This window comes from Miniopterus schreibersii (genome assembly GCF_964146895.1).
Source record: "Miniopterus schreibersii genome assembly, chromosome: 1".
NCBI classification, from domain to species: domain Eukaryota; kingdom Metazoa; phylum Chordata; class Mammalia; order Chiroptera; family Miniopteridae; genus Miniopterus; species Miniopterus schreibersii.
In genome coordinates, this window is record NC_138101.1 from 43542299 (window position 1) to 43556618 (window position 14320).

General features: G+C 37.4%; 1 protein-coding gene across 17 annotated transcripts in view; it reads right to left on the reverse strand.

Moving 5' to 3' along the window:
- Positions 1–14320, reverse strand: part of CCDC158 (coiled-coil domain containing 158) — a 68680-nt gene that overhangs the window by 25977 nt on the left and 28383 nt on the right. For 16 of the 17 annotated variants that reach the window (XR_013999635.1, XM_081148894.1, XM_081148889.1 and 13 more), the window contains 5 exons: positions 11860–11979; positions 9880–10077; positions 8275–8757; positions 5284–5473; positions 3349–3501 (listed from right to left, as the gene is read on the reverse strand). Coding sequence is in view for 16 of the 17 variants with exons in the window: in XM_081148894.1 (XP_081005020.1) it covers positions 3349–3501; positions 5284–5473; positions 8275–8757; positions 9880–10077; positions 11860–11979 (1144 nt within the window). In the remaining variant the exon portion in view is untranslated. The remainder of the gene's footprint in view (positions 1–3348; positions 3502–5283; positions 5474–8274; positions 8758–9879; positions 10078–11859; positions 11980–14320) is intronic. The other variant, XM_081148891.1, reaches the window with a different exon arrangement.

Sequence of the window (14320 nt, forward strand, 5' to 3'; positions counted from 1 at the left end):
ACACGTAAGATTCTCCAAGGCACCTGAATAGTTTCAAGAGAGTGATCATGGAAAAACACCTTTGGATTTCACAATATTGGGATACAACAATTTTCAGCAATTACTCGGAAGTTTTAAGCTATATATATATAAATGATATGTGTTTTGTGATTTCTGTGTTACTTGTATTAATTTCATTGGCCATTGTAACTTGCCATATCGCCAATGGTAATAATACTGACCAAATTAATACTTAATACACATAGGAAATATATACATAAAAATATAGTTATATAATAGAAGTGTGTAGCATTTTTACTAAAATTTCTCTAGAAACTCGTATTTCAAATACCACATAAGATATCTACGATTAGTGATCTTTTAAAAGAGTCCAGTGATATCACAAACCATTCAACTTTTATTCTCATGGTTATTGTTTTGTGCTTGGAATTCATTACTCTTTCAATAGTTGAATTGGCAGCATAAGCAGATATGTGATTTTTTTGGTAAAACTAGTGACAGGATGAGAATGTTCTGTACAGGTAATTGTCACTGAATACTTAAGACATGGCAGGCTATTGAAAATTTATATAAAGCTCCTACTTGCTTGGAAATTCAACTCAGGGACCCTATGTTGTTTCTTATAGTCAGCTGAGGAGACAGGTTTGAAAATGCTACTGCTTTGAGTCAGGTCCAGTTAGAGCTTATAGGTTAAAAAGAAAAAGGAAAAGGTATCATTCTTTAAAAACAAACTTGCTAATGAGATATAGTTCTATAGCTAAACTGTCAAAAACTGGGTAAACAGAGGCACAGCATATTGATAGACTAATAGATAAAAAGCCTGAAATCATTGGTTCACCACTATAAAGAATTCTGGTCTGATTAAGTGGATCATGGCTGGCTTTCAAAGGTAATTTTCTCATATAAATCTTTTCTACTTTAAGATCATTTTAATCAATGAAAATAAACATCTGAATACAAATACAAGATTACCTAGTTAATTTAATAGTTGTAATATGAATGAGGCAGTTGTGGAGATGCCTGGAGGGACCTGAGGCAGGGACTCTGGGGGGAGGGGACAGACCCCAAATGGGCCTCCTGAGTGGCCTCCCCAGACATCACTATTTTCTTGGTGTGAACCAGCAGAGAAAGAGCCAAACTTCAGGGAACCACAAAAATATGGAACAATTCAAACATCTGTGCGCTGTCTTTGCGCAGGCGCCATGGTAACCTCCTCTGCATTGTTCAATTCTATTATATGTGTCGCTGCAGCAAGCACAACGACCAATCTTTTGACATTAAAAAATGTCGAGAAATGGAAAAATGTAGACTTTACTTAAATACTTAGTCTTATAGTCAGCTAATACAGCCATATGAAAAATAGGAATAATATGAAATAGTGAATAACCTTCTCTCTCTGAATTAATATGGGCAGCAAGGTAAAAAGGGAACAGGTTTAAGTGGTATGAAGGGACCCTCATCCTAGTAGTTCAATTCCCAGGGCTCCTTCCCAGGAACTGAAAATTAGACACAGATATATAATTTATGTAGATAATGAACACGTGAAAAATAAGGGGTTGAATGAAAATGATCAGTAACTTGCATTTATATCAACACATCCTTAGACATAATTAATTGGCATTTACAAACATGGAAGTCTGTCTGAAATAACTACAGGGAAAGATTCAGATACTTGAGGGATTAAACTAAGCACATGGCAATTCTCCCCACTCCTCCAAAAAACCCTGAGTAGTACTGCTATGTAACACCCAGTAAAGATACTTACTGCTATATTTCTTTCACATCTAGTGGCACTGTGAAGAGATAGCAGGTTTGTGTTTTTAATAAATCTAGATCAGTGGAATTAAAAACAAACACACACTTTGGAAATTAGCCCCTTATCAGATGTATCCTTGGCAAATATGTTCTCTCATACTGTGGGGTTCTTTTGTATTTTGAGGATGTTTTCTTTGCTGTGCAGAAGCTTTTTAGTTTGATGTAGTCCCATTTGTTTATTTTTTCCTGTTTCTCTTGCCCTAGGAGATGTATCGGTGAAAATTCCACTATGTGAGATATCAGTGACTTTACTGCCTACGTTTTCTTCCAGGGTTTTTATGGTTTCATGACTTACATTTACCAAGAGGAAGATAAACAATCCTATTAAAAAATGGGCAAAGGACCTGAATAGATACTTCTCCAAAGAAGACATACAGATGGCCAAGAGACATGAAAAAAATGGTCAACATCGCTAATCATCAGAGAGATGCAAATTAAAACCACAATGAGGTATCACTTCACACCTGTCAGAATGGCTGCATCAACAAATGACATGTGCTGGCGAGGGTGTGGGGAAAGGGAAACCCTAATACACTGCTGGTGGGAATGCAGACTGGTGCAGCTACTGTGGAAAACAGTATGGAGGTTCCTCAAAAAATTAAAAATGGAGCTGCCATTTGACCCAGTGATCCCACTTCTAGGAATATATCCTAAGAATCTTGCAACACTAATCAGAAAGAATATATGCTCCCCTATGTTCATAGCAGCACAGTTTACATTAGCTAAGATCTGGAAACAGCCCAAGTGCCCATCAGTAGCTGAGTGGGGGAGAAAGCTGTGGGGCATTCACACCATGGAATACTATGCAGCTGTAAAGAAGAAGGGTCTCATACCCTTTGGGACGGTATGGATGGACCTGGAGGATATTATGCTAAGCGAAATAAGCCAGGCAGAGAAAGACAAATATCACATAATCTCAATCATATATGGAATCTAAAGAACATAATAAATTGATGAACAAAATAGATTCTGTGACATAGAAGCATGGAACAGACTGACAAATCTCAGAGGGAAGGTGGAGGTGGGTGGGTGGGTGGGGAGAGATTAACCAAAGAATTTATATGCATATATGTATAACCCATGGACACAGACAATAGTGTGGTGAAGGCCTGGGGCAGGGAGTGGGTGGGGGTGGAAAGGGTTATGACAAAAAAAGGGGACATCTGTAATATTTTCTTTTTTCTTTTTTAAAAAATATATCTTTACTGATTTCAGAGAGAGAGAAAAAGAGATAGAAACATCAATGATGAGAGAGTCATCATTGATCGGCTGCCTCCTGCGCACCTCCAACTGGGGATCAAGCCTGCAACCTGGGCATGTGCCCTGACCGGGAATCAAACCTTGATCTCCTGGATCCTAGGTCGATGCTTAAGCGCTGAGCCATGCCCGGCCAGGCTGTAATATTTTCAACAATAAAGATGAATTTAAAAACAAAAGTCTTTCTGTTATCAGCTTTCTGGGCCACATCTCAGTCTATCCTTAGCAATTACTATAATAAAACAAAACAAACAAACAAAATCTAATAAAGCATACCATGACCATCAGATCCTTCCATTGACTTTAATGTATTTCTTGTTTGTTCTAGTTCAGACTGTGCAGATTTTAACTGCATTTTCAGCTTATTTGTAGTAGTTTCCATTTCTTCACTTTTGTTTCGAAAATTCCTTTTTAAGACTTCGTAGTCTTCTGTACAACATGATAATCAGTAATAGTTACTTTTTTCTATCCCATTGTTATAAAATATATTTTATTTGTGATTAATGATCACAGAATTTTAGAGCTGGAAGAGACTTCATTTAGTTACACTGTCATTTGTTACAGAAATTAGATGTACGTATATACACATTTCCAGGGATCTGACTCTGGGTCCTCCTCCTCTACCCACTTACCAGGCACCGCTTTTTCCAGTCTGTGTCACTGATCACACCTATTTAATCTTAAACCTTTTTCTTGGATTATCCTGTCCACTACAATGGATTTAAACATCGTCTGTGGGAGGCAGATCTCCATCACCGGATAAGTACCCTGAGGCTATCATGTGTCTTATCTGACTTTTTATCTCCAGTAACTATCAAAATACCTGGCATGCATTCATCATTCACGTGCAAGAACACACACACTCAACTCCATTTACATTTATGTATTTATATATGATAATTCACATACACAGGGAACAGGCAGAGCCAAGGCCTCGTTGGTGAGATCTCTGTCTAACCAGGCATTTCCACACGGATGCCCTGGTGCCACCCAAACCAACTGTCTCCTACTGACTGCATCTCGCCCCTCCTGCCCTCAAACCTGCCCCTCCTTCCAGTTTCCCTCTCTCGGTTGTTGGTATCATTGTTTTTCCAATAATTCCAACTTAAAACCCGAAACCCATACCCAACCCCTCCAATCACTAAGTACTGTTGATTCAATCTCCAAAAATATTCTGAATTCTTCCTTCCCCTCTCATTCTTGCTACCACTGCCTTAGCTCAAGTTCTCATCATATTTCCCAGGGACCCTGCAAAATCCTCTTTAAATGGTTGGCCTCTGTCCTTTAAGTCCTGCCTTTCTCTATTTTATCTGTTGACACTCTTCTTCTAAAAGGGAAACTGATGACAACAATCTCTCACTTAGTGTGTTTTGCTGGCTCCACATTGTCTGGCTCTACCTATCTATTCTGCCTCACTTCTCAGCCCTCATTCCCTCACACTTTTACTCCAACAAATACATCTGAGGTCACATCATGTTACTTCATGCTTTCATGGTTTTGCCCATACTGTTCTGTCTGGACTGCCCTTCCACCTCTTTTTCACCTGCCAAAGTCCTTTCCCCCCTTCAAACCTAGTACCGATGACACCTGCTGTAGGCGGCTGATTCTCTACCCTCTCCTGCATCTGCACACAGCACACATCCACTGTGCCTCATCCACTGTACTGTAACCCACTCTGTAGAGTCTGGCTACCTGCTACCTGGGAGCCTCACTGTTGCATTTCTAGGACCTATCTCAGTATCTGGCTTAGTAAACACTCAGGAACCACTGACTGCGTGTGTGTGTGTGGTGTGTGTGAAGCAAATGATGCCTTCCCATATTCACTGTGAATAAGAAATGCTTCACTTTTAAAATTTAAGGCCTTGGATGCTTCCTTTCAAGAAATTTGCATAAGTCTGTTTACATGTTGCTTTATCATTAAACCTCAACTCCAGGTTTCCACTTCCCTTACCCTTCTCTTGGAAACTCAGTGAAGAATGTCATGGGCTCTGAGGGCTGACTAACAAGCAGTTAGTAAGTGCAAGACATGGAAGCTCTTCAAGAAGAAGTATCAGGGTTCCAGGCGATGAAATACCTCCACCGGGGCAGCATAACTTATCCATGTTTGTCATGTGGCTGAGGAACTATTCTTTTGCAATAGCGCTAGTGTCTGCATTGGACTTCACTGACAGAGCTATTTTGTTTAGCAGAATTTGAACTGAAGTGACATACCTGTGAGACTGTTTAAATCATTCCTACTAGCTTTCACCTCATTTAATAACTGATCTCTCTCCTGCTTGATGTCCTTCACTGCACGGAGCCGCTCAGAGCCGGCATTCACCAGCTTCACCTTCTCCAGCTCCAGGTCGCTCACTCTGGCCTCGAGTTCTCGGATCTTTGCATCTTTTTTATCTTTTAAAATCTAAATATAGTGATAAATACAATGGGTAGAGTAAGATATAAAAATTATTACATATATAGTTATAACATGTTGTTTTAATATCCTTTCTATATCTATATAAATGTCTTTTCACTGTTTCCCAGGATATTAAATTTGTATTTTATTATAAAGTATCAGTAGAGTAAGTGGGAAAACGAAAGCAATATTTTACCTTTCTTTTAACTTTAGATGTCAATTCAGCATATAGTTGTGGCTACATGTGACTATCGTGTACTTGAAATGTGGCTGATTTAAGTGGAGATGTGCTATAAGTGTAAAATACACCAGATTTCAAAGGCTTTATGTTCTTAAAAATGTAAAATATCTCAATTTGTTATACTAATTGCATATAAAAATATCACTGTATTTTGGGTACATTGAGTTAAGTAAAATGTGTTATTAATTTTACCTGTTTCTTTTTACGTGTCTACCAGAAATTTTTAAATTATATATGTGGTTCACATTATATTTGAAGTGGACAGAGCCAGATGCTTCCAAACAAGTGCAATTTGAAAAAAAGCTTTTTTTCCCAAAAGAATTTCTACTGTTTGGTGTATAATTCTCCAAATATTGATCCAGGTATAGGTGTATTTTTTTCTGTGCTTACACTTAATTTTTTTTTAAACTTACTCTCTTGGTCATCAGATTGTCCCTTCAAATTAAGACCTGTTGGCTTAAATATAATCAGGCCTACCTCATCTTATTGCATTTTGCTTTATTGTGCTTCACAGAGGTTGTGTTTTTTACAAATTGAAGATAAGACCCTCCACCAGCAAAAAGATTACAACTTGCTTCATTGTGATACTTCACGTTGTGGTCTGGAGGTCTGTGGTCTCTGAGGTCTGTCTATAATATTCACTCATATACTACCTAGGATCAAATCCCAAGCAGTGTTGCTCACAGGCAAGATATTTAATGTCTCCATGTCTCAGTTTCCTCATTTGTAAAATGGAATAATAATGTACCCACCTCATAAGGTTTCTGTAAAGATTAAATTGACTTATCTTTTTAGAGTGTAAGACTTAATAGGATTCTTCCATTTGTTTGCACTATTAACAATACTAGAAATTCATCTCTTTTTCTTTATAAGAAGGTGGAACAATCATCTTTTTTCCTGTTCTGCAAATCTATTCTAAAATTTTCATTGTAACAGTTGGCCATTAAGATGTCTTTAAAAGTCTCTCTTATGGCACATTTGACCATTAAAAAATTCTTACAATAGCCCGGCCGGGCATGGCTCAGCGGTGGGGCAATGACCTAGGATCCAGGCGATCAGGGTTCGATTCCCGGTCAGGGCACATGCCTGGGTTGTGGGCTCGATCAATGACTCTCTCATCATTGATGTTTCTATCTCTCTATCTCTCTCCTTTCCTCTCTCTGAAATCAATAAAGATATATTAAAAAAAAAAAATTCTTACAATATAATTAAGTAAAAATTTAACACTAGAAAATTCTAGATTTTTTATGCAATGAACTTGTATATCTCCATAAGATAGTTAATAATCTATAGTTAGCCCTATTTTTAGAATGAGAAAACTCAGGCATCTATGTGAGATTTGTGGTTATCAGAGGCAGGGGATGGGGGAATTGGGTAAAGGTGGTCTAAAGGTACAAACTTCCAGTTATAGGATAAATGAGTACTAGGGCACAATATACATCATGGTAACTATAGTTTACACTGCTGTATGGTGTATTTGAAAGTTGCTAAGAGAGTAGATCCTAAAAGTTCTCAGCACAAGGAGAAAAACATTATTTTCTTTCCTTGTTTTTGTATCTATGAGATGACAGATGTTATCTAAACTTATTATGGTAATCATTGCACAATAAATGTAAGTCAAGTCATTATGTTGTAGACCTTAAACTTACATAGTGCTATATGTCAATTACAACTCAGTAACACTGAAAGAAAAAATAAATTGTATGTGACTTGAATCCTATTAGTTACCAAGGAAGAGATACAGGTAACATAAAGCATAGGAAATAAAATTTTTAAAAAATTCACTCAATAGTTTTAAATTTGGATAACTATTTACTGAGCATCTACTGGATGAAAGGAACAAAGACACGGGACAGGGATACAAAGATAAGATGCGTGCCCTGCTTGAAAAAGCCTGCAGTCTCATAGGGAAGGGAAGACACTGCTATTTAAACACACACACAGTGCAATACAGAATGGGATCCACATTATAATGGGCGCACATAAAATGAGATAAGATTTAGATGGAGAATGGAACAGGGGAAGGGAGCTAATACTTTCTCAACATCTTCTACAGGCCAGGAACTAAGCTAAGTGCTTGATATAAAATTTCTCATTTAAGCCTCAAGTAACCCAATAAGGTTGCTGGTTTTTTGTTGTTGTTTTGTTTTGGGTTTTGTTTTGTTTTACAGATACAGAAGCCAAGATTCAGTAAACAGTCCAGTGTTTGTCAGTTACTGAGTGGTGAGAGATGTGGTTAAATTTAGGTCTGAAGAGGAAGAAAATCTTTAAACTATAGGATCAGGAAAGGCTTCATGAAGAAGCTGTGGATTTTCTGATTTTTTCTCTTTTGTATGGGTAGTTCTGAACCATTGCTGGGCCACTCCTTTTGGAATCTAATCAAAGTATGGATCCTTTCTCACAAAAAACATACATATGCACAGAGACAAATACTTTCAAACAATTTCAGAGTGCCCACAGATTGTCTTTACGAAAACCCTTTTCAGTAAATTCAGCTATAATTTTATTCATGGGGAAAAGATATTTCAGAAGCTAAATCACAAAAACCCCCCAAAAAACTACAGACCTTAAATTCCTGTAGTTCCAGTCTCCTATCATTAATCTCTTTCTCAAGCTGAGCTTTTTCTACTTGCATGGCACCAGCAGTTCGTCCGTGCTGGCCCACCAACTGCGTCATGTTTTCAATCTGTTGTCGCAAAATCTCGATCACCTTGTCCTTTTCGGCCATCTGGAGCTTGAGGGCCTCACATTCTGTCTGCACGTTTCTGAGGTGATCCCCTTCATTTTTCAGGTGCTGCAGCTCCTGCAATTTCAAGTCTACCCGGGAACGGAGCTTTGTGATCTCCGCATTGGTGGCCTCGATTGCTCTCTCTTTATCCTGGAGGGAAGCTGTCAAATCCGATACGGTCCTCTCTGAGCTCTCCAGGGTCATTTTCTTGGCTGTCAACTCTTCTACTACTTTGCGGAGCATCTCTTTGGTGGATTCAAGCTGAGCAGTCAAGGAGGACACTTTTTCTAGGCTTTCATTCTTTCCCTGAATTGCTGCCATCTGATTGTTAAAGAAAAAAGAATTTCATGGATTTGGGCAGGTAGGTAGCAGCAACCTCAAGAGATATAACATAAAAAACATGAAATTATTCATCAGATAATAACTACTTAGACCAACTCAAATGGTTTTGCTGTCAGACCTCCATATAGACCAAAGACGTGTTAATTAGACCAACGTGGAGAGGCCTTAATTAAAGAATAATGTTCCTCCAAAATGGTGTTGGGATCTTATGAAGATTCCTCTGAGGATGTTTTCCGTACCAATTTAAATTAAGATAACACTGGCTATAGGGGGAAGTGTGGTAGGATTGTAGATAACTGCCCTTTCTCTCTATTTCCCACCAATCTGCTCCTTAATTCTACCTCTTAGGGAACAGCGAGTAATGGCTTTTATCCAACATACATTCACATTCTCTGGTCCTTGTTAGGAAGAGAGTAAGATTCTGAATTCCAATTACTTCTTTCATCTTTCTTCTTTCCCAGGTGGGGCCAGAGAATAGGAAAATAGCTTTGCCTGGGTCTAAGTCAAGACTGGTCCTTTTAGTTTGCTTTCACATTTGGGAAGCTTAGTTTTTTGTGGGATGCTTTTTCTGTCTCTATGGCAGTAAGTGACAATGGAACCATGTCCTTCCAGTGTTGAAGGGCCACTGCTGTTAACAGCGTCCCACATTTCCTGCTGGTGTGCTGAAATGGAGTGCACCCATCTTGTGCATAGATCAGTCTCAATCCACTTGGGGAAAAGTAAAAACAAAACCAAAGAAACATCTCTTGGAAACCTTCAACCCTACTGTTCCTAAGGTCTCCCTATGGTTTGATACTTTTCTGAAATAAGCAATTATTAGTGTACCAAATTCTAGGTTAAAAAGGCAACTGGATGGGAGTTTCACTACTCAACAAAGTACAAAAATGAGAAAAAGCTTAACATTTTAAATTTAATAAGTGGTCAAAAATATTGAAATAACAGGTTTTTATAACTGCTCATAGAATCCACAGCTCTGCTTTAGAGAGATTTTAGGCCCATATATGTTTTTATTTTCTTTTAAAAGCTTACCAAGAAGACATAAAATACATCACCCCCCCCCCAAGAGACCACTTGGGGAAGCCTCCCCGTGTCCTGCCTGACCTGCCGTTCCATCTGGCCCTGACACTCGCTCTTCATGGCCTTGAGGAGGGCTTCTAGGCGCTGCACCTCCATGTTCCTGTCGTCCAGCTCCCGCCTCAGGTGGTCAATGGTGATGCTGTTGCCGGTGTCCCGATCCCACAGACGCTTATTCTGCTCCTTCTCCAGACTCAGCTCCTTCTCTCTCTTATGAAGATCAGCCTGCAAGGGGTGAGGTATGTTTTTCCCCTTAGTATTAAATAACCAAAATAAAACTCTATGTTACTTATATCATCTTTGGTGGTTTTATGTGATTTGAAAATAATTTGATTTTGGAATTTGATTCCTTTTTAATGGCTTAAGAACATTTCCTAGAAAAATAAGTTAACATTTTGCTTACTTGTAATTTTTAGCATTACAAGTAAATCTCAATGGACTGGACCTCAAAAACTATATAATGAAAATAATACAGTAGATATTTAAAGTTATGTTTTTAAGTTTTGAATTTTCTAACAAAAGTATTATGTTTCACATCAAGTGTGTTCCTATAATAAAGAAATGCTCAAAAGGTTGAAGGAATAGCAATAGTAATTTGGTTTACTAATTCAGAAATGCAGAATAGTGTCCAATACTGGGACTGGAGTAGCAGTTGGGCTGTGAATTAACTCCCTCTTTGGTTACTAAAAATTGACATACTGTAGTGTGTATCTACTGCTAGCAAAAACTCAATAGAGTAGGAGAAACAAACACTCACAGATCTTAAAGGACTTATCATCCAAAGAGAAAGATAAGACAGACGCAAATAAATGGAAGTGTTTTTTCATTAGAGACAAAACTATGGACTAGCAGAGAAATCACTAAGAAAATCAAAATGCTTTGAGAAGGCATCTGAATTGGACCTTGGGAACAGTTTGAAGATGCAGAGACTAGAAATAGGGGCTGGAAAGGGGCATATGTGGTTTGCTTGAAGCACTGGGTATATGTAGAGAAAGGATTGGCAAGGTAAACTGAGGCCAGATCATGAACAGTCTTGAAAGGCAGGGAGTCTGACTTTATGGGGAAAGCAATTTTTGAGTTAAAGAATGACACAATCAGAGCTGTATTTCAGAAGGATGGCTGTCAGTACTTCCAGGCTGGACTTAAGAGGGGAGTAACTGGAGTGAGGAGCCCTAGTAAGGAGACACACATTGCCATGTTCCAGAGGTAATGAGGGGCTTTTGGATGAAAAGGGTAGTGATGGTAAAAATGAAAAGGAGGGGATGAATTTTAGGATCTTTCAGACATTTAATCTCTAAGATTTTCAAATTAGATGTGAGGACATTGGGAAACATGCAATAGGAGGGAAAGAAGAGAAAGATTATTCCCAGGTCTGGAGCTTCACACACACAGCTGCCTGCTCTTCCTTCGGTGATGCTCCTCAAGCCCCTTGCCAGCCTATAGAGAATGGCACTGCCAGCAGAGAGCACTGTGCCCTACAATAGAGTTTGCTTGTGAGAGGAATATTTATTCTACTGTACTGCTGATATCACAAAGCAGTTCCAAACATTTCCTTCTCCTAAATTTCTTGTCCTGCAGTACCTCTAACAGAGGGCAGAGGCTGGTCATGATGATCAGAGGTACCCTTTCCATTCTTTACAAATTTTAACCTAAATTTCCATTCAAACTGCCTTTATTCATAATTCGTATGTGTTTAAAATGTTATTTTTCTCTGAAATGAACACTCAATACTACAATTTAACAGGATATAGTATCTAATTTAGAGACTATGGCTCCTTGAAGATTGGTTTAACCTAACTTCTAAGCCAGAGCAGTTCTACGTAAGGAAAACAAAAAGTAAAGTATAGAATATTATATTTTATATGCAAAACTTGAATAATGTCTAGGACATTCCATTGTGTATGTATGCACAAATATTTTGTAAAATTTGCAATTTTATAAGTGTGAAATATTTTGGTGAAAAACTTCCCAGATTAATGTCATTCATATTTTAGAGCATAACCTTACCAACAGCTTTTGAAGTTGATCGTCCAGATTTCCAGATTCCTGACTGAATTGGTCGCGTTCTGTCCGTGCTTCACTGAGCTCGGAGTTGGCAAGGACTAGCTGCTTCTCCAGCTCTTCTATCTAAGACAGAAGCACAAATCAAACAGTCTGACTATGTCAGTGGGTAACATAAAAGAAATATAGTCTTTGGAAAACAAATATTATTTTGGGGGCAAAAATAAAACTTTAGTGTGATGTGTTCTGCAAAGTTTTCTAAACTTAAGAAGTATGTAGAATTTGGCCAAGTAAATTAGCCAAATGAAATATTCAAGATTTAGCTTCTGTGAATATGTGTTCTATAATTTGGTATTTAAGGAAGTTTGATGTGGCATAAATATATTCAGCAGAGCCTACATAAATGAAATGTATTATACTTAGAACTACTTTGTTTCAGAGTATCAGAGTTTCAATAATAAAAGGCTTTGAATATAAAAGAATGAATGGCAACAACAAGTTTTTAGTTACTGTCATTATATGGTTACTCTATTATGAAAGGGTGACTTTATATATTATATAAATATACTCCAATCCTCGTTTTCTTTATAAAATGGGATAAGCACCAATTTTAAAGGGTTGTTATAGGTGTATTTTTCTCTCACAGGCAGGGCAGCTGTTTGATCTGTGGACTATGCATTTCTATGGCATGCCGGAAAGCCCATCACTGCTAAGAGCCTGTAGGTGCAGTGTGGGCTAAGAGGTTAAGATATCAGAGGATGGAGACTCGGTTTATATTTTAGCTGATCTAAATTCATAATTTAGACACTGAGATATTAAACTCATGAGAACATGTTGCTACTAGTGTTACGTAAGGTTACCTGATCTTTAATGGGATACCTACAGCACTACTTCAGCATCTACTTTCCAGTAATAAGACATCTTTCATGTCTGCACTAATACAGTGGTACCTTGGTTTTTGAATGCAATCCGTTCTGGAAGACCCTTAGAGTTCTGAAACATCCAAAAACCAAGGGATCTGTAGCCAACAGCTAGGCCTCAGGATCTTGCTCCTCAGCGGAAGCCATGTGGCATGTTCGACTTCCAAGGAGTGTTCGAAAACCGAAGCATTTATTTCCAGGTTTACCCCGTTCATAAGCCGAAATGTTCGTCAACGGAGACATTCAAAAACTGAGGTACCACTGTACTACATATTTCTTCTTACTTCTAAGGCATCTATTCAACAGGCTTCCAAAACTTCTATGTCAAGAATAAAACTTATTGATGGGTCTGGATGATAAACTGATTAAACCTTCTTAGAGAACATATGAGCAAGACTTTTTCTTGATGACTATTTTTACCTAGACTACATGCTTTTAAGACCTTCATTTAATTCTACACATACTTATTAATCATATTACATACACACATAATGCAACTATGTCTTTGATAAATAAGTATGAATACATAAAAGTTATATCTCTTTACACATACATATATGACTTAAGGAAGTACTAATATAGGACTAGCAACAGTTTCACATTTACCTACAGAGTAGTATCACAACCTATAGGGATTGGAATATAAATTTTAATATTTACATTGATTATATTTTAAAACTGACCTTGTTTTTTATTTTATATTATATATATAAAAAAGTATTTCACAAGAATTAGACTTATATAAAGCATTAGGTTATGGACAGAAATGTGTTCATAGATTCTAATAACCCTAAAAAGTACTTTTACCCTTGTGCTCCTTAGGGGGCACATACAGAAAAAAGCCCCATAGCAACTCAACCTCTGTAGCACAAATAGCTTCCTAAGGAGAATGAATAATATCAGTTTATATAATCTCTTCAGCTCTATTATTATTGGGAAAGACTAAGTCAGCACACACTTAGTAAACACTAGGAATACTTAGGAAAAAACCACTAACTTCTACTTTGGGTAGATGGATACGATCAGAGAGGCAATATGATCAGGCTAGGAGTCAAACATCTTAAGTTCTGATCCAAGTTCTGTCAACATAACCTCCTTGAGTCTAAATTTTTTTCATGTATAATTTGAAAAGATACTCTTGATGATCTTTCAAATTCCTTTCAATTCTGCTTTTGAATACTTTTTACATGAGAACAGTATTGATAAAGATGATTCTATATTTTCCACCTATCTTTGGAAACAAAATATGATCAAAGAAACAATATTTTGAGCAATACATTTAATAAGAACATTTCGGATTTGAAAAGTTACTCATATGACTAAAACATTTTCCAATTCTAGCTAACCTGGCACAAAACCATTTCTATCATTGAACCAGGCATTTGTATATATGCTTTAAAAACTTAAATTAAGACTTGTTATTTTATGTCTGGTTTCATTTTTTTAAAAATTCTGGATGGCAATTTGAAAAAATCAAGCTTGATGGTAAAATCTATGAGACCAAAACTTTAAACAGGAAAAAGAAAAAGAGCCATGTCTTATCTTTC